Genomic DNA, 20,963 nt, shown 5'->3' with positions numbered 1-20,963 from the left:
ATGGTGCCATGAAATAACTGATCTGCTAGCTTGTCCCAAAACACATGGTACCATGAAATAACTGATCTGCAGCTTGTCCCAAAACACATGGTGCCATGAAATAACTGATCTGCTAGCTTGTCCCAAAACACATGGTGCCATGAAATAACTGATCTGTTAGCTTGTCCCAAAACACATGGTGCCATGAAATAACTGATCTGCTAGCTTGTCCCAAAACACATGGTACCATGAAATAACTGATCTGCTAGCTTGACCCAAAACACATGGTACCATGAATTAACTGATCTGCTAGCTTGTCCCAAAACACATGGTGCCATGAAATAACTACACTTTCTACTATCTGCTAGCTTGTCCCAAAACACATGGTGCCATGAAATAACTGATCTGCTAGCTTGTCCCAAAACACATGGTACCATGAATTAACTGATCTGCTAGCTTGTCCCAAAACACATGGTGCCATGAAATAACTGATCTGCTAGCTTGTCCCAAAACACATGGTGCCATGAAATAACTACACTTTCTACTATCTGCTAGCTTGTCCCAAAACACATGGTGCCATGAAATAACTGCACTTTCCAGTATCTGCTAGCTTGACCTAAAACACATGGTACCATGAAACATCTGATCTGCTAGCTTGCCGCAAAACACATGCTGCCATAAAACATCTGATCTGCTAGCTTGCCCCAACACACATGGTGCCACATGGGTGCGGTAGGTAGTCTAGTGGTTGGAGCGTTGGGCCAGTAACCCAAAGGTTGCTGGTTTGAATGCCCGGGCTGACAAGGTAAAAATATGTAATTCTGCACCTGAGCAAAGCAATTCATCCACTGTTCCCTGGGCGCCGAAGATGTAGATGTCGATTATGGCAGTGCCCCGCATTCAGTTGTACAACTGACTAGGTATCCCCCCTTTCCCAATGAAATAACTGCACTTTCCCATATCTGCTAGCTTGCCCCAAAACACATGGTACCATAAAACAGCTGATCTGCTAGCTTGACCCAAAACACATGGTACCATGAAACATTGCTTTACAGAGATTGGTTTGAGAACAATGAGGGGTTTCCTGATGTTGTCATTCTTACAACATCCAGCAGAATCATTATCCAACCAACCAGTGTCCTCATAGTATGTCCTTTGAATCAACTGAGGAAAAATGAATGACCATCTCTCTCAACATGTGCTTTTGCAGTTCTGTATCTACTGCAAAGTGCTCGCAAAATGTTGAACTGTTTGGTTTCTTTCCAATCGGTTTGATTGTGTTGCTCGTGGTGAGTTCCCCGTTTATTTCTGCTTCTTATGCCTACCCTCCAGGCCTTCTAGCGAACGCTGACAACCTGACTTTTACATTTTAGTCATTTAGAGTGACTTACAGTTCGTGTATTCATCTTATTAAGATAGCTAGGTGGGACAAACACATTTCTCAGTCATAGGAAGTACATTTTTTACTTAATAAAATAAAGTAGCTATCAGCAAAGTCAGAGCTAATAAGTATAGCAAATACATATACCAACATCCGTTGCTTTTGAGTGGCCCGAGAAAGGAAGACTTGGAATACACAACTGGAAGGAGACTTGCCCCAAAACAGGTTTCACTGTCCCTGTGTCTCTATTCTCTAACTGGGAGCCTGGGAATACCATGTAGCCTCTGCATCTGCCTGGTTTCACTGTCCCTGTGTCTCTATTCTCTAACTGGTAGCCTGGGAATACCATGTAGCCTCTGCATCTGCCTGGTTTCACTGTCCCTGTGTCTCTATTCTCTAACTGGGAGCCTGGGATTACCATGTAGCCTCTGCATCTGCCTGGTTTCACTGTCCCTGTGTCTCTATTCTCTAACTGGTAGCCTGGGAATACCATGTAGCCTCTGCATCTGCCTGGTTTCACTGTCCCTGTGTCTCTATTCTCTAACTGGGAGCCTGGGAATACCATGTAGCCTCTGCATCTGCCTGGTTTCACTGTCCCTGTGTCTCTATTCTCTAACTGGGAGCCTGGGAATACCATGTAGCCTCTGCATCTGCCTGGTTTCACTGTCCCTGTGTCTCTATTCTCTAACTGGTAGCCTGGGAATACCATGTAGCCTCTGCATCTGCCTGGTTTCACTGTCCCTGTGTCTCTATTCTCTAACTGGGAGCCTGGGAATACCATGTAGCCTCTGCATCTGCCTGGTTTCACTGTCCCTGTGTCTCTATTCTCTAACTGGGAGCCTGGGAATACCATGTAGCCTCTGCATCTGCCTGGTTTCACTGTCCCTGTGTCTCTATTCTCTAACTGGGAGCCTGGGAATACCATGTAGCCTCTGCATCTGCCTGGTTTCACTGTCCCTGTGTCTCTATTCTCTAACTGGGAGCCTGGGAATACCATGTAGACTCTGCATCTGCCTGGTTTCACTGTCCCTGTGTCTCTATTCTCTAACTGGTAGCCTGGGAATACCATGTAGACTCTGCATCTGCCTGCCATGTGCAACAACTACACACGTTCACACGTTTCTGATTATGTTGATTAGACATTTTCCCCCATTTTTTTTCCTTCTGTTTGTTTGAACTTTTGTTTCTGCATCGTTCTACTTTTACTTTCGTTTTTTCCATTTTTGGTTTTGTTTTGTTTTGAAAAGATTAACTATTCTTTTCTTTTCCCATGTCTTTTGTTTCAGTAAAGGGACCCGGCAGAAAGTTAAGCCTGCCAACTGATCTTAAGACTGATCTTGGTACGGTAGGCGAAAAGCCAGCAGTTCCCTCTTTTCGTTTGATCCATTTTACTTCCTTGTTTGTCCTGTTATTTTGCAAATACACATTTGCATTTGTTTTATTTATGTTTCTTACATCAAATAGTTTCTTCTTCACACGATCAGTGAATCTGAACACTCACTTCTTCCACTCGACCAGCTCATCATGAGACTGTTGGCCTCTTCTAAGTGAACTTTATCATGTTTTGTTTTACCCGTCGTAAACATTTTGTTTATCGTACATTTTGCAAGTTTTTTCTAAAGGTGGTTCTTACCTCATGCCCATATCTGATTGGGAAATGCATTTCTAAACGTACTCTCAGTCTATCACGATTGCACCATTCTCTATCTATACGCAACAAAAAATATAATTGCATCAAGCAACAATTTTCTAATATTTTACTGAGTTACAGTTCATCTGAGGAAATCAGTCAATTTAAATAAATTCATCAGGCCTTAATCTAGGTGCAGCCATGGGTGGGCGTGGGAGGGCATAGGCCCTCCAACTAGGGAGCCAGATCCACCCACTGGGGAGCCAGGCCCAGCCAATCAGAATTAGTTTTTCCCAAAAGAAGGGCTTTATTACAGACAGAAATACTCCTCAGTTTCATCAGCTGTCCGGGTTGCTGGTCTCAGACGATCCCGCAGGTGAAGAAGCCAGATGTGGAGGTCCTGGGCTGACGTGGTTACATGTTGAGAGAACGGTTGGACATACTGCCAAATTCTCTAAAGCAATGTTGGAGGCAGTTTATGGTAGAGAAATGAACATTTAATTATCTGGCAACAGCTCTGGTGGACATTCCTGCAGTTAGTATGCCAATTGCAAGTTCCTTCAAAACTTGAGACATCTGTGACATTGTGTTGTGTGACAAAACTGTACATTTTAGAGTGGCCCAGCACAAGTTGCACCTGTGTAATGATCATGCTGTTTAATCCACTTTTTAATATGTCATACCTGTCAGGTGGATGGTTTATTTTGGCAAAGTAGAAATGCTCACTAACAGGGATGTAAACAAATTTGTGCACAAAGTTTGAGAGAAATAAGCTTTTTGTTCGTATCGAAAATTCTGGAATTTTTTATTTCAGCTCGTGAAACATGGTAACAACACTTAAAAAACATGTATTTCACCTTTATTTAACCAGGTAGGCCAGTTGAGAACAAGTTCTCATTTACAATTGCAACCTGGCCAAGATAAAGCAATGCAGTGCGACAAAAACAGCACAGAGTTACACATGGGATAAACAATCGTACAGTCAATAACACAATAGAAAAATCTGTATACAGTGTGTGCAAATGAAGTAAGGAGGTAAGGCAATAATCATTTTCTATCTCCAAACAGGACTAACTCCATTGTGACTGGACTATTCTGCATTTCCTCTAGATTCTAGAGACACGCTCTTTGTCAGTACATCTCTTTACATCCTACACCTCCTACAGTCACAGTTCTCTCCGTCTCCTGCTTCTGCTCTGTCCAACAGTCACAGTTCTCTCTGTCTCCTGCTTCTGCTCTGTTCTACAGTCACAGTTCTCTCTGTCTCCTGCTTCTGCTCTGTCCTACAGTCACAGTTCTCTCTGTCTCCTCTCCTGCTTCTGCTCTGTCCTACAGTCACAGTTCTCTCTGTCTCCTGCTTCTGCTCTGACCTACAGTCACAGTTCTCTCTGTCTCCGTCTCCTGCTTCTGCTCTGTCCTACAGTCACAGTTCTCTCTGTCTCCTGCTTCTGCTCTGTCCAACAGTCACAGTTCTCTCTGTCTCCTGCTTCTGCTCTGACCTACAGTCACAGTTCTCTCTGTCTCCGTCTCCTGCTTCTGCTCTGTCCTACAGTCACAGTTCTCTCTGTCTCCTGCTTCTGCTCTGACCTACAGTCACAGTTCTCTCTGTCTCCGTCTCCTGCTTCTGCTCTGTCCTACAGTCACAGTTCTCTCTGTCTCCTGCTTCTGCTCTGTCCAACAGTCACAGTTCTCTCTGTCTCCTGCTTCTGCTCTGACCTACAGTCACAGTTCTCTCTGTCTCCGTCTCCTGCTTCTGCTCTGTCCAACAGTCACAGTTCTCTCCCTCTCTTGCTTTTGCTCTGTCTCTGTCCTACAGTCACAGTTCTCTCTGTCTCCGTCTCCTGCTTCTGCTCTGACCTACAGTCACAGTTCTCTCTGTCTCCGTCTCCTGCTTCTGCTCTGTCCTACAGTCACAGTTCTCTGTCTCCGTCTCCTGCTTTTGCTCTGTCCTACAGTCACAGTTCTCTCTGTCTCCTGCTTCTGCTCTGTCCTACAGTCACAGTTCTCTCCGTCTCCTGCTTCTGCTCTGTTCTACAGTCACAGTTCTCTGTCTCCGTCTCCTGCTTCTGCTCTGTCTCTGTCCTACAGTCACAGTTCTCTCTGTCTCCTGCTTCTGCTCTGTCTTAGTCACTGCTCTCTCTCTCTCTCCCTCTCTCTCTCTCTCTCTCTCTCTCTCTCCTACTCAATAAAGTAGCTATCAGCAAAGTCAGAGCTAGGAAGGAGGAGAAAAAACAGGTTTGAAATGGTTTTAGGGTTTTTTCTGGAATTTATAGAGGAGTGAGACAGAGTTCAATTAAGTAGCTATTAAGATTGAATACGATAATAGTAAACCTACCTCTTTTATATTTCTATTTGTCCTCAACCTTGATAGCTAATAAAAAATAGTCAAGCTGGAATCCAAGCAGTATTCCAATCAGTGAAAATTAAATGTTACATTAATGCAGTGGGAAAATATCTTCATCACAGCCTTTTCTATTATATTATCATAGTAATTATTATTTTTATTTTTTTAATTTTACCTTTATTTAACTAGGCAAGTCAGTTAAGAACAAATTCTTATTTTCAATGATGGCCTAGGAACAGTGGGTTAACTATCATAGTTATCATAGTAATAATTCATTAATAATAATAATTAATTATCATAGTAATGTATGTACTGTAGTTAGTTGTAGTTGGTTGTAGATAGTTATCTGAGCAGTGCGTATGAGTGTGGGGGTACAGTGCCATTTGTCCCGAAGTGGATCAGTTTCCTTTAGACTGTGCCAGGGCAAACCATTGATTTGCAGCTCCAACCATGATGATAACTGCTAGCCAGACACACAATGGCATAGTTATGTGGCACGTTCATTGGCTCTTATACACTACAGTTATCGCCAGTTTCCAAGCCCTGTATTGCGCTGGTACAGCCTGCTGTGAAACTGGGCTGCAGGTGCACGTGAACTGGGTGGCATCACAGAGTCTTTCATCCACACTTAGGAAGTCAAACAAATAGGCATCAATGGGCTTAACAAGGGATTTGTAGTTTGTAGTTTAACACTGTGCCAACTCACATTATGAAACAGTTCTCAACCAGGATTCCTCCCTACAGGCCGCCCTGTAGGTACAACATGACTGCCGATGTGAGATGTAACAGTGCTTCAATGGGAGCTGTCAGTCAATATGCAGCCAAAGTTTTGTTTACTTGAATGTCAACACATGAACATGGCAGAGTGCTCTGCTCTAACACAGACGTCCGCTCCACAGTATTCCTCTCCACAGAATTCCAGTCCACAGAATTCCTCTCCACGGTATTCCAGTCCACAGTATTCCTCTCCACAGAATTCCTCTCCACAGAATTCCTCTCCACAGAATTCCTCCTCACATGAATTCCTCTCCACAGAATTCCTCTCCACAGAATTCCTCTCCACAGAATTCCTCTCCACGGTATTCCAGTCCACAGTATTCCAGTCCACAGAATTCCTCTCCATGGAATTCCAGTCCACAGTATTCCTCTCCACAGAATTCCTCCTCACATGAATTCCTCTCCACAGAATTCCTCTCCACAGAATTCTTCTCCACAGAATTCTTCTCCACAGAATTCCTCTCCACATGAATTCCTCTCCACAGAATTCCTCTGCACAGAATTCCAGTCCACGGTATTCCAGTCCACAGAATTCTTCTCCACAGAATTCTTCTCCACAGAATTCTTCTCCACATGAATTCCTCTCCACAGAATTCCTCTCCACAGAATTATCTCCACAGAATTCCTCTGCACAGAATTCCAGTACACAGAATTCTCTCCACAGAATTTCTATCCACACTATTCCTCTCCACAGAATCCCAGTCCACAGAATTCCTCTCCACGGTATTCCAGCCCACAGTTTTCCTCTCCACAGAATTCCTCTCCACAGAATTCCTCTCCACAGAATTCCTCTCCACAGTATTCCTCTCCACAGTATTCATGTATTCCTCTCCACAGTATTCATGTATTCCTCTCCACAGTATTCATGTATTCCACTCCACATTAGTCCTCTCCACAGTGTTCATGTATTCCTCTACAAAATATTCCTCTCCACAGTGTTCATGTATACCTCTCCACAGTATTCCTCTCCACAGAATTCCTCTCCACAGTATTCCTCTCCACAGTTTTCATGTATTCCTCTCCACAGAATTCCTCTCCACAGTATTCCAGTCCACATAATTCCTCTCCAAGGTAGGTAGCCTAGTGGTTAGAGTCTTGGGCCAGTAACTGAAAGGTTGCTGGATTGAATCCCTGAGCTGATAAGGTAAAAATCTGTTGTTCTGCCCCTGAGCAAGGCAGTTAACCCACTTTTCCCCGAGCGCTGTGGATGTTGATTAAGGCAGCCCCTCGCATCTCTCTGATTCAGAGGGTTTCAGTTTAATGCAGGAAGACACATAGTAGTTGAAGGCATTCAGTTGTACAACTTTCCCTCAGATTTCCACTCCAAAGTATTCAATGTATTCCTCTCCACAGTATCCATGTATTCCTCTCCACAGTATTCATGTATTCCTATATACAGTATTCATGTATTCCTCTCCACAGTATTCATGTATTCCTATACACAGTATTAATGTATACCTCTCCACAGTATTCATGTATTCCTCTCCACAGTATTCATGCATTCCTCTACACAGTATTAATGTATTCCTCTGTACAGTATTCATGTATTCCTCTCCACAGTATTCATGTATTCCTATACACAGTATTCATGTATTCCTCTCCACAATATTCATGTATTCCTCTCCACAGTATTCATGTATTCCTCTCCACAGTATTCATGTATTCCGCTCCACATTAGTCCTCTCCACAGTGTTCATGTATTCCTCTACAAAATATTCCTCTCCACAGTATTCCTCTCCACAATATTCCTCTCCACAGTATTCATGTATTCCTCTTCACAGTATTCATGTATTCCTCTCCACAGTATTCATGTATTCCTCTCCATAGTATTCATGTATTCCTCTCCATAGTATTCCTCTCCACAGTATCCATGTATTCCTACTCCACAGTATTCATGTATTCCTATATACAGTATTCATGTATTCCTCTCCACAGTATTCCTCTCCACAGTATTCATGTATTCCTCTCCATAGTATTCCTCTCCACAGTATTCATGTATTCCTCTCCATAGTATTCCTCTCCACAGTATCCATGTATTCCTCTCCACAGTATTCATTTATTCCTATATACAGTATTCATGTATTCCTCTCCATAGTATTCCTCTCCACAGTATCCATGTATTCCTACTCCACAGTATTCATGTATTCCTATATACAGTATTCATGTATTCCTCTCCATAGTATTCCTCTCCACAGTATTCCTCTCCACAGTATTCATGTATTCCTCTCCACAGTATTCCTCTCCATAGTATTCCTCTCCATAGTATTCCTCTCTATAGTATTCCTCTCCACAGTATTCCTCTCCATAGTATTCCTCTCCACAGTTTCTCTCCACAGTATTCATGTATTCCTCTCCACAGTATTAATGTATTCCTCTCCATAGTATTCATGTATTCCTCTCCATAGTTTTCCTCTCCACAGTATTCATGTATTCCTCTCCACAGTATTCATGTATTCCTCTCCACAGTATTCATGTATTCCTCTCCACAGTATTAATGTATTCCTCTCCATAGTATTCATGTATTCCTCTCCACAGTTTTCCTCTCCACAGTATTCATGTATTCCTCTCCACAGTATTCATGTATTCCTCTCCACAGTATTCCTTTCGCCATAGTATTCATGTATTCCTCTCCATAGTATTCCTCTCCATAGTATTCAACTCAAATCAAATCAAAGTTTATTTGTCTCGTGCGCCGAATACAACAGGTGTAGTAGACCTTACAGTGAAATGCTTACTTACAGGCTCTAACCAAGAGTGCAAAAATGGTATTAGGTGAACAATAGGTGGGTAAAGAAATAAAACAACAGTAAAAAGGCAGGCTATATACAGTAGCGAGGCTATAAAGTAGCGAGGCTACATACAGACACTGGTTAGTCAGGCTGATTGAGGTAGTATGTACATGTAGATATGGTTAAAGTGACTATGCATATATGATGAACAGAGAGTAGCAGTAGCGTAAAAGAGCAGTTGGCGGGGGTGGATGGCGGGACACAATGCAAATGTACATGATGATTCAATCTTAGCCTTGTATTGACGCTTTGCCTATTTGATGGTTCGTCGCAGGGCATAGCAGGATTTCTTGTAAGCTTCCGGGTTAGAGTCCCGCACCTTGAAAGCGGCAGCTCTACCCTTTAACTCAGTGCGAATGTTGACTGTAATCCATGGCTTCTGGTTGGTGTATGTACATACAGTCACTGTGTGGACGACGTCTTCGATGCACTTATTGATAAAGCCAGTGACTGATGTGGTGTACTCCTCAATGCCATCGGAAGAATCCCAGAACATATTCCAGTCTGTGATAGCAAAACAGTCCTGTAGTTTAGCATCTGTTTCATCTGACCACTTTTTTATTGACCGAGTCACTGGTGCTTCCTGCTTTCATTTTTGCTTGTAAGCAGGAATCAGGAGGATAGAGTTGTGGTCGAATTTACCAATTTACCGTCTCTGTGTGTGGAGTACAGGTGATCTAGAGTTTTTTTTCCCTCTGGTTGCACATTTAACATGTTGATAGAAATTTGATAGAACTGATTTAAGTTTCCCTGCATTAAAGTCTCCGGCCACTAGGAGCGCCACCTCTGGGTGAGCAGTTTCTTGTTTGCTTATTTCCTTATACAGCTGACTGAGTGCGGTCTTAGTGCCAGCATCTGTCTGTGGTGGTAAATAAACAGCCACGAAAGTATAGCTGAAAACTCTCTAGGCAAGTAGTGTGGTTTGCAATTTATCACAATATACTCTACTTCACACGAGCCAAATCTAGAGACTTCCTTAGATTTCGTGCACCAGCTGTTTACAAATATGCACAGATCGCCCCGCCTCATCTTATCGGAGTGTGCTGTTCTATCTTGCCGGTGCAGCGTATATCCCGCTATCTGAATATCCATGTCGTCATTCAGCTACAATTTCGTGAAACATAGGATACTACAGTTTTTGATGTACTGTTAGTAGGATATTCGTGATCGTACCTCGTCTAATTTATTGTCCAATGATTGCACGGTGGCGAATAGTATTGACGGTAACGGCAGCTTTCCCACTCGCCTTCTCCGGGACCTGACCAGCATCTGGCTCTTTGTCCTCTGTACCTGCGTCGCTTCCTCTTGTTAATAACGGGGATGTCAGCCCTGTGGGGTGTTTGGAGAATGTCTTGTGCGTCCTCCTTGTTGTAGAAAAAATATTTGTCTAATCTGAGGTGAGTAATCGCTGTCCTGATATCCAGAAGCTCTTTTTTTGCCGTAAGATACGGTTGCAGAAACATTATGTTCAAAATAAGTTACAAATAAAGTGAAACAAAACATATAGTAAAACTGCTGCAATTTCTTCCGGCGCCATTTTATCATGTACTGCTCTCCACGGTATTAATGTATTCCTCTCCACAGTATTCATGTACTCCTCTCCACAGTATTCATGTATTCCTCTCCACAGTATTCATGTATTCCTCTCCAAAGTATTCATGTATTCCTCTCCACAGTATTCCTCTCCACATTATTCCTCTACAGTATCAACCAACTGTAGTTGAATATTGATTCACTCTGGAATCCACCCGAAGGTCTATGATTTCTTTAATATTTTAAGTTCTGCACCACTCCTGATGCTGGTCTGCTGAACACCTTGCTGGTCATTGATAACCCAACTTTAATTCTCAAATGTAAGATAAAGTTTGGTTCAGATAGTGTGAAATGCTCTCAATGCCACATCAAAGGACAAAGATAGAGAGGATGAAAGGCTCTGATCCTGTTCAATGCCGGATCCTACTGAATGTTCTCTAACATCAGTTGTTTATCTTAGCTAGTTATTTTCATCAATATTCCTTTTGATATTTCTTTATTTTTTTGGCACAGATGAATTAAATCTTCTCCTTCTATGTCGACTATTTCTGTATCCAACTTTCTCTCTCCCTCTAGAGTCTAAGCAGGAGGGGGGGTTCTACTAAGCTAACTTGTGGAATTGTTTTAAGATGGCCATATCAATGGTCCTGTGTGGCTCAGTTGGTAGAGCATGGTGTTTGCATCGCCAGGGTTGTGGGTTTGATTCCCACGGGGGACCAGTACGGAGAAAAAATGTATGAAATGTATGCATTCACTACTGTAAGTTGCTCTGGATAAGAGCGTCTGCTAAATGACTAAAATGTATATGTTTCTGAGTGGTGCAGTGGTCTAAGGCACTGCGTTGCAGTGCTTCATGTGTCACTACAGACCCGGGTTCGGCCGTGACTGCGAGATGCATGAGGCGGCGCACAATTGTCCCAGCGTCTTCACGGGTTAGGAGAACGTTTGGCCGGCCGAGATTTCCTTATCTCATTGCACTCTAGCGACTCCTTGTGAGGCTGGCTTCCCGGGTTTTATTGAGCAGTGTGTTAAAAAGCAGAGCAACTTGGCGGAGTCGTGTTTCAGAGGACGCATGACTCTGGACCTTCGCCTCTCCAGAGTCCGTAGGGGAGTTGCAGCGATGGGACAAGACTGTAACTACCAAATCACCAAAAAAGGGGGATAAAAGTTACAACAACAAAAAAAGTAATATCAAGGATCATTTAGCTATTAGATTTTGAGTTTTAGGAACCCTTAAGGTATAATAAATACATATATATAAATATATATATATATATATATGAAACATTAAATTTGGCCTTACTGCTCTTAGCCAATAGAAACACGTTCTTTCTGGACAAACAGATAGTCCCAAAAAATATCTAAAATAACTTTCTACTGAACAGCTGACATCTTCATGTTCATGAGAGACTCGCCTTTCTACTGAGGGGTTACTATAATAGTTTGTGGGCCAAACCATTTGGACACTACAGAGATGTTTTCGTGAGAAGACCGATTTGTCTCATGGTCTGACAAACATCGCTCTAGCTATGCTACGTTTCACCTCAAATACGAAAGTGTTGGATTTTGATGGGGATTTTTTTTATGCTGATTTCATTTTTGCAGACGTCGACTCTAGAGGGTTAACTATAAATCACTAACTCTATCTCTTTAACTATAAATCACTAACTCTATCTCTTTAACTATAAATCACTATCTCTTTAACTATAAATCACTAACTCTATCTCTTTAACTATAAATCACTAACTCTATCTCTAACTATAATTCACTAACTCTATCTCTTTAACTATAAATCACTAACTATCTCTTTAACTATAAATCACTAACTCTATCTCTTTAACTATAATTCACTAACGCTATCTCTTTAACTATAAATCACTAACTCTATCTCTAACTATAAATCACTAACTCTATCTCTTTAACTATAATTCACTAACTCTATCTCTTTAACTATAAATCACTGACTTTTTCTTTAACTCTAATTCACCAACTCTTTCTCTCATCTTGTCCTTATTGTAGACTTTTCTCATCTCTCCGTTTTGTTTTCTTGAAGTTGTTTGCTAATGCTTTGTCTTTGTTGCAGATCATGTCAATGGACATTGCACTAGCCCCACCTCCCAGCCATGCTCCGTGGGGAAGTCTCGCATTCCAGGGGCTCCTGAGGGCTCGCGGCTCACCCGGAGAGGGCCCGGCCGACCACCCTTCCGCAAGGCCCAGTCTGCCGCTTGCATGGAGATCTCTTTGCCTGTTTCCTCCCTCACGGAAGGTGTGTGCTTCTCTCCTTCCCTTTGACCTAAACCCTCCTCCTACTCTCCTCATCCTTCCCCTCTTAAGTGCATGTCTACCAGTCATCAACAGGTAGGGGGTTGGTGCGGTGGTGCTTGGTGGGGGTTGGTGGGGGTTTGTGCGGTGGTGCTTGGTGGGGGTTTGTGCGGTGGGGGTTGGTGTGGGTTGGTGCGGTGGGGATTGGTGTGGGTTGGTGGGGGTTGGTGGGGGTTGGTGGGGTGGGGGTTGATGGGTTGGTGGGGGTTGGTGCGGTGGGGGTTGATGGGTTGGTGGGGGTTGATGGGTTGGTGGGGGTTGGTGCGGTGGGGGTTGATGGGTTGGTGTGGGTTGGTGGGGGTTGGTGCGGTGGGGGTTGATGTGTTGGTGGGGGTTGATGGGTTGGTGGGGGTTGGTGCGGTGGGGGTTGATGGGTTGGTGGGGGTTGATGGGTTGGTGGGGGTTGGTGGGGTGGGGGTTGATGGGTTGGTGGGGGTTGGTGCGGTGGGGGTTGATGGGTTGGTGGGGGTTGGTGCGGTGGGGGTTGGTGCGGTGGGGGTTGATGGGTTGGTAGGGTGGGGGTTGGTGGGGTGATAAAACTGGGGGGGGACAAAATGCAATTTCAGAATGTGGTGGGGACATGACCCACCCCCCGTCCCCAGTGAAAGTTGCGCCCCTGTCTCCAGGTTTGACAAACACCACTCTAGCTGGATTGAGGGGCATCGAATTCAGAAAAACGTATATCTCTAGCTCAAACGCTCAGGATTTTTTTCTTATGCTAATTAGATTGTCGTGGACATCGACTTTAAGCAGCTAACGGCTCAATTACTTGAATTCCTTTTATTTCTTTTTTTTCCCCCCTGTGAGCTCAATTCGCATATTGCGCAGTTGAACTGCCTGAACTGTGTGATTTGTATTTTTAGGAGTTGTAGTTTCCAACAGGCCAATACTCTACATAGTTTAGCACATAAAATGTGGTAATTAACTACAATGACCACAATCCATTGCACATCAACTTATCCTGTGTTTCTTTTACGCCTGCTACAGAAGAGACAGAAAAAAAAGGTGTGATTGTCATTCTGAGGTGATATAGAGAGCAGCTGTTGCTTCCCAAGGTATCACTACCTGAAAATACGTGATCTAAATGATTGATAGTTGGTATTCAGCAGAAATAAAAGTATGACTTATTTACTTTGAAGAACAAGCAAATAGTGATTTTGTCAGACAGCGTAGGCAACAGCTCTATAGAGATGAGATGATGACTTGGAATGAAATAATAAAGTCATCAAATAAAATACATTTAATATACACAACTAAAATATTTTATTAAAGTAATGTAATGTAAATCAAGTATGTTTAATAAGTGATAATTGGTCCCGTGTGGCTCAGTTGGTGGAGCATGGTGTTAGCAACGCCAGGGTTGTGGGTTCAATTCCCACGGGGGACCAGTACGGAGAAAAAAATGTATGAAATGTATGCATTCATACTGTAAGTTGCTCTGGATAAGAGCGTCTGCTAAATGACTAAAATGTAAATGATAAGCATTAATGGGATGTCCCTGCCATCATGGGACATATTCTGTGTTACAGCATTCTACCCAAATATTATTCTGTGTTACAGCATTCTACCCAAATAATCAAAACCTAAAATTGAAAACCGTGATTATCTTTTAATAATCTAACCGAAACCGAACTGACCTCAAACAGCACTAATCGCTCAGGACCAACAGGTCCAACAGGTCCGACAGGACTAACAGGACCATGTGTTACTACACCAGCCATATTGTCCCTGAGTTAGTGTATCTTGTCAGCATTCTGCACTAACTGTAATTTTTATTCACACATTTGGAACAGCACAAATATATAAGCATAACTTTTAAAACTAAATAAATATAAAAACATATATACGAAAATAAGACTCCTATATATCAAATTGAAGTAACAAAGACAAATAGAAATAAATTTGTGTTGATGTGGCATTCGAGCATCAATACATTACCCATACCCCAACACTGTCAACCAAGAGTCAAGACTAAACCAATTCACCTTGGTGGTGTGCGGACTGGTTTTATTTTATTCTGAACGATTTTTTGCATTAGTACTTTACAAAGTTAGAGGTGCGCTATTTGATAGATTCCCCCGCTCTCCCCCTACCTCGGGCTTCCAGTGGGGAGACCTGAGGTCAACCTACCCCCGCCTCCCCTACCCCGGGCTTCCAGAGGGGAGACCTGAGGTCAACCTACCCCCGCCCTCCCTACCTCGGGATTCCAGAGGGGAGACCTGAGGTCAACCTACCCCCGCCTCCCCTACCTCGGGCTTCCAGTGGGGAGACCTGAGGTCAACCTACCCCCGCTCTCCCTACCTCGGGCTTCCAGTGGGGAGACCTGAGGTCAACCTACCCCCGCTCCCCCTACCTCAGGCTTCCAGTGGGGAGACCTGAGGTCAACCTACCCCCGCTCCCCCTACCTCAGGCTTCCAGTGGGGAGACCTGAGGTCAACCTACCCCCGCTCCCCCTACCTCAGGCTTCCAGTGGGGAGACCTGAGGTCAACCTACCCTCGCCCCCCTCCCCATCTCGTACTTCTGAGTGGGAGACCTTCCCAGGCAGTAGCCTGCCTAGCTCACAACTAGAATCAGGGCGCCCACTCCAACAAGGTTAATTGACCCACAGTCCCACACGGTGACATGATATCATTGACGTGACGTGCAATTGAGTGATAAAAAACAAATCTACGCAAATGTCACCATTCCGTTTTTTTGGGTGCGGGCGCCCTGTGCCGCCCCCGGGAAGATGCCGCCCTGGGCGGCTGCCCATGTCACCTATACCTAAATCCACCACTGACTGTGTGTATCTACCGTGTGTATCTTCCTCTAGGTGTTTCACCTGACTGTCATCTACCTCACCTGTCTAACCCCCTCTAGGTGTTTCACCTGACTGTCATCTATCTCACCTGTCTAACCCCCTCTAGGTGTTTCACCTGACTGTCATCTACCTCACCTGTCTAACCCCCTCTAGGTGTTTCACCTGACTGTCATCTACCTCACCTGTCTAACCCCCTCTAGGTGTTTCACCTGACTGTCATCTACCTCACCTGTCTAACCCCCTCTAGGTGTTTCACCTGACTGTCATCTACCTCACCTGTCTAACCCCCTCTAGGTGTTTCACCTGACTGTCATCTACCTCACCTGTCTAACCCCCTCTAGGTGTTTCACCTGACTGTCATCTACCTCACCTGTCTAACCCCCTCTAGGTGTTTCACCTGACTGTCATCTATCTCACCTGTCTAACCCCCTCTAGGTGTTTCACCTGACTGTCATCTACCTCACCTGTCTAACCCCCTCTAGGTGTTTCACCTGACTGTCATCTATCTCACCTGTCTAACCCCCTCTAGGTGTTTCACCTGACTGTCATCTACCTCACCTGTCTAACCCCCTCTAGGTGTTTCACCTGACTGTCATCTACCTCACCTGTCTAACCCCCTCTAGGTGTTTCACCTGACTGTCATCTACCTCACCTGTCTAACCCCCTCTAGGTGTTTCACCTGACTGTCATCTACCTCACCTGTCTAACCCCCTCTAGGTGTTTCACCTGACTGTCATCTACCTCACCTGTCTAACCCCCTCTAGGTGTTTCACCTGACTGTCATCTACCTCACCTGTCTAACCCCCTCTAGGTGTTTCACCTGACTGTCATCTATCTCACCTGTCTAACCCCCTCTAGGTGTTTTACCTGACTGTCATCTACCTCACCTGTCTAACCCCCTCTAGGTGTTTCACCTGACTGTCATCTATCTCACCTGTCTAACCCCCTCTAGGTGTTTCACCTGACTGTCATCTACCTCACCTGTCTAACCCCCTCTAGGTGTTTCACCTGACTGTCATCTATCTCACCTGTCTAACCCCCTCTAGGTGTTTTACCTGACTGTCATCTACCTCACCTGTCTAACCCCCTCTAGGTGTTTCACCTGACTGTCATCTATCTCACCTGTCTAACCCCCTCTAGGTGTTTTACCTGACTGTCATCTATCTCACCTGTCTAACCCCCTCTAGGTGTTTCACCTGACTGTCATCTACCTCACCTGTCTAACCCCCTCTAGGTGTTTTACCTGACTGTCATCTATCTCACCTGTCTAACCCCCTCTAGGTGTTTCACCTGACTGTCATCTACCTCACCTGTCTAACCCCCTCTAGGTGTTTCACCTGACTGTCATCTATCTCACCTGTCTAACCCCCTCTAGGTGTTTCACCTGACTGTCATCTACCTCACCTGTCTAACCCCCTCTAGGTGTTTTACCTGACTGTCATCTATCTCACCTGTCTAACCCCCTCTAGGTGTTTCACCTGACTGTCATCTACCTCACCTGTCTAACCCCCTCTAGGTGTTTTACCTGACTGTCATCTATCTCACCTGTCTAACCCCCTCTAGGTGTTTCACCTGACTGTCATCTACCTCACCTGTCTAACCCCCTCTAGGTGTTTCACCTGACTGTCATCTATCTCACCTGTCTAACCCCCTCTAGGTGTTTCACCTGACTGTCATCTACCTCACCTGTCTAACCCCCTCTAGGTGTTTCACCTGACTGTCATCTATCTCACCTGTCTAACCCCCTCTAGGTGTTTCACCTGACTGTCATCTACCTCACCTGTCTAACCCCCTCTAGGTGTTTTACCTGACTGTCATCTATCTCACCTGTCTAACCCCCTCTAGGTGTTTCACCTGACTGTCATCTATCTCACCTGTCTAACCCCCTCTAGGTGTTTCACCTGACTGTCATCTATCTCACCTGTCTAACCCCCTCTAGGTGTTTCACCTGACTGTCATCTACCTCACCTGTCTAACCCCCTCTAGGTGTTTTACCTGACTGTCATCTATCTCACCTGTCTAACCCCCTCTAGGTGTTTCACCTGACTGTCATCTATCTCACCTGTCTAACCCCCTCTAGGTGTTTCACCTGACTGTCATCTATCTCACCTGTCTAACCCCCTCTAGGTGTTTCACCTGACTGTCATCTACCTCACCTGTCTAACCCCCTCTAGGTGTTTCACCTGACTGTCCTCCACCTCACCTGTTTAACCCCCTCTAGGGGCTTGTGATTGTCATATGTGTGTCCCTTGTTACAGAGAGAAGGTATGTTTCATTGTTGTGCTCAAATGTGTCTCCAGGCAACCAGTCAGAAATAATATTAAATAGAGGAAGACCTTTTATTTGACAAACTGTCAAGTGGTGACATCCACTTTTCTCTGTTTCTTGTTGAGCCAAAACGTTTACCTCTCCGCTGCAAGACGATGTGAGAGACAATGGCTGCTATCAGGATGGGTATCAACATGCAGACATTTTGTGCAATCATACCCCCATCAGTCAATCTTGGTTCCCAGTCAGAACAGCTATAGAGACTTACTGTATGTTCCACTTAGCCAAATTAGCTACATTACCTTTTCTGTGACTTGGATCCCAACTGGCACCCTGTTCCCTTCATCCCTATCCCAGTCTGATGTTCCCACATGCTTCAAGAGGGCCACCATTGTTCCTGTTCCCAAGAAAGCTAAGGTAACTGAGCTAAACGACTATCGCCCCATAGCACTCACTTCCGTCATCATGAAGTGCTTTGAGAGACTAGTCAAGGATCATATCACCTCCAGCCTACCTGTCACCCTAGACCCACTCCAATTTGCTTACCGCCCCAATAGGTCCACAGACGACGCAATCGCAATCACGCTGCACACTGCCCTACCTCTTCTGGACAAGAGGAATACCTATGTAAGAATGCTGTTCATTGATTACAGCTCAGCATTCAACACCATAGTACCCTCCAAACTCGTCATTAAGCTCGAGACCCTTGGTCTCGACCCCACCCTGTGCAACTGGGTCCCGGACTTCTTGACGGGCCGTCCCCAGGTGGTGAGGGTAGGAAACATCTCCACCCCGCTGATCCTCAACACTGGGGCCCCACAAGGGTACGTTCTCAGCCCCCTCCTGTACTCCCTGTTCACCCACGACTGCTTGGCCATGCACGCCTCCAACTCAATTATCAAGTTTGCAGATGACACTACAGTGGTAGGCTTGATTAACAACAACGAAAAGACGGCATACAGGGAGGAGGTGAGGGCCCTGGGAGTGTGGTGTCAGGAAAATAACCTCACACTCAACGTCAACAAAACAAAGGAGATGATTGTGGACTTCAGGAAACAGCAGAGGGAGCAGCCCCCTATCCACATTGACGGGACAGTATTGGAGAAGTTGGAAAGTTTTAAGTTCCTCGGCGTACATATCATGGACATATCATGGTCCACCCACACAGACAGCGTGGTGAAGATGGCACAACAGCGCCTCTACAATCTCAGGAGGTTGAAGAAATTTGGCTTGTCACCAAAAACACTCACAAACTTTTACAGATGCACAATCGAGAGCATCCTGTCGGGCTGTATCACCACCTGGTACGGCAGCTGCTCCGCCCACAACCGTAAGGCTCTCCAGAGGGTAGTGAGGTCTGCACAACGCATCCCTGGGGGCAAACTACCTGCCCTCCAGGACACCTACACCACCCGATGTCACAGAAAGGCCAAAAAGATCATCAAGGACAACAACCACCCGAGCCACTGCCTGTTCACCCCGCTATCATCCAGAAGGCGAGGTCAGTACAGGTGCATCAAAGCTGAGACCGTGAGACTGAAAAACAGCTTTTATCTCAAGGCCATCAGACTGAAAAACAGCTTCTATCTCAAGGCCATCAGACTGTTAAACAGCCATCAATAACATTGAGTGGCTGCTGCCAACATACAGACTCAAATCACTGGCCACTTTAATAATAAAAAATTGGATGTAATAAATGTATCACTAGTCACTTTAAACAATGCCACTTCATATAATGTTTACATACCCTACATTACTCATCTCATATGTATATACTGTACTCTATACCATCTACTGCATCTTGCCTATGCCATTCGGCCATCGCTCATCCATATATTTATATGTACATATTCTTATTCATTCCTTTACACTTGTGTCTATAAGGTAGTTGTTGTGAAATTGTTAGATTACTTGTTAGATATTACCGCACGGTCGGAGCTAGAAGCACAAGCATTTCGCAACACTCGCATTAACATCTGCTAACCATGTGTATGTGACAAATAACATCTGCTAACCATGTGTATGTGACCATTAACATCTGCTAACCATGTGTATGTGACCAAACATTTTTGATTTGATTTAGTGCATTACTTTTGATCAGGGATTATAGAACTCTGGTCAAAGATAGTGCACTATGTAGGGAATAGGGTGCCAGTTGGGACACATGACTTACAGTATCTTGTCTAATAGAAACATATTTGCCATTCAGCTCCTGGCCCTGTGATAAGAACCCCTCTCTGTCAGGATAGAGTCATTTTCTCTAAATGGACAAAATGACATAAAATGTTTCCAGAGTAACGAGCTGAGCGAACAACTCTGTCCGGCTTGTTAATCCTGAACGGGATGTGAGATCCACAAAGGTCGTTTTCTGCCCAGTAGATTCAGGTTGACCTGTCTGATGCCGAGGCGAGGTGAGACTCCGTGCAGCTTAATTAAATGGATGTTCAATATGCACTCACAGAGGTGATGCTAGACCATTAAGACAGAGACAAGCCGTGTAACATAATGTTGCATAGTTTCATTGAACTCTGCCCTCCACTAAGCATTAGAGGGACATGCACTGTGCCTGTACTTAATAGTCACAGTGGTACAGCTCAACTCAGTCAAAGTGGTACAGCTCACATCTCAGCTCAGTCACAGTGGTACAGCTCACATCTCAGCTCAGTCACAGTGGTACAGCTCACATCTCAGCTCAGTCACAGTGGTACAGCTCACATCTCAGCTCAGTCACAGTGGTACAGCTCAACTCAGTCAAAGTGGTACAGCTCACATCTCAGCTCAATCACAGTGGTACAGCTCACATCTCAGCTTACTCACAGTGGTACAGCTCACATCTCAGCTCAGTCACAGTGGTACAGCTCACATCTCAGCTCAGTCACAGTGGTACAGCTCACAGCTCAGCTCAGTCACAGTGGTACAGCTCACATCTCAGCTCAGTCACAGCGGTACAGCTCAGCTCAGTCACAGTGGTACAGCTCAGCTCAGTCACAGTGGTACAGCTCACATCTCAGCTCAGTCTGAGTGGTACAGCTCACATCTCAGCCCAATCACAGTGGTACATCTCAGCTTAGTCACAGTGGTACAGCTCACATCTCAGTCACAGCTCAAGTAGTTGTTAAACTTGTTGTGCAGCAACAAG

At 44.7% G+C, this 20,963-nt stretch overlaps 1 protein-coding gene and 1 non-coding gene across 2 annotated transcripts in view; both read left to right on the top strand.

Moving 5' to 3' along the window:
- Nucleotides 1-20,963, top strand: part of LOC106586892 (syntaxin-binding protein 5-like) — a 196,981-nt gene that overhangs the window by 142,047 nt on the left and 33,971 nt on the right. Inside the window, exon 19 of the mRNA XM_082969242.1 lies at nucleotides 12,517-12,699. Coding sequence (XP_082825368.1) covers nucleotides 12,517-12,699 — 183 coding nt within the window. The remainder of the gene's footprint in view (nucleotides 1-12,516; nucleotides 12,700-20,963) is intronic.
- trnaa-agc (transfer RNA alanine (anticodon AGC)) lies at nucleotides 14,068-14,143 on the top strand. Its single transcript has one exon. It is a non-coding gene; the product is annotated as a tRNA-Ala (tRNA).

The sequence above is a fragment of the Salmo salar genome, chromosome 25, assembly GCF_965601325.2.
Source record: "Salmo salar chromosome 25, fSalSal1, whole genome shotgun sequence".
NCBI classification, from domain to species: domain Eukaryota; kingdom Metazoa; phylum Chordata; class Actinopteri; order Salmoniformes; family Salmonidae; genus Salmo; species Salmo salar.
Note: the sequence above shows the minus strand (reverse complement) of the source record. Positions and strands in the feature narration are given on the sequence as shown.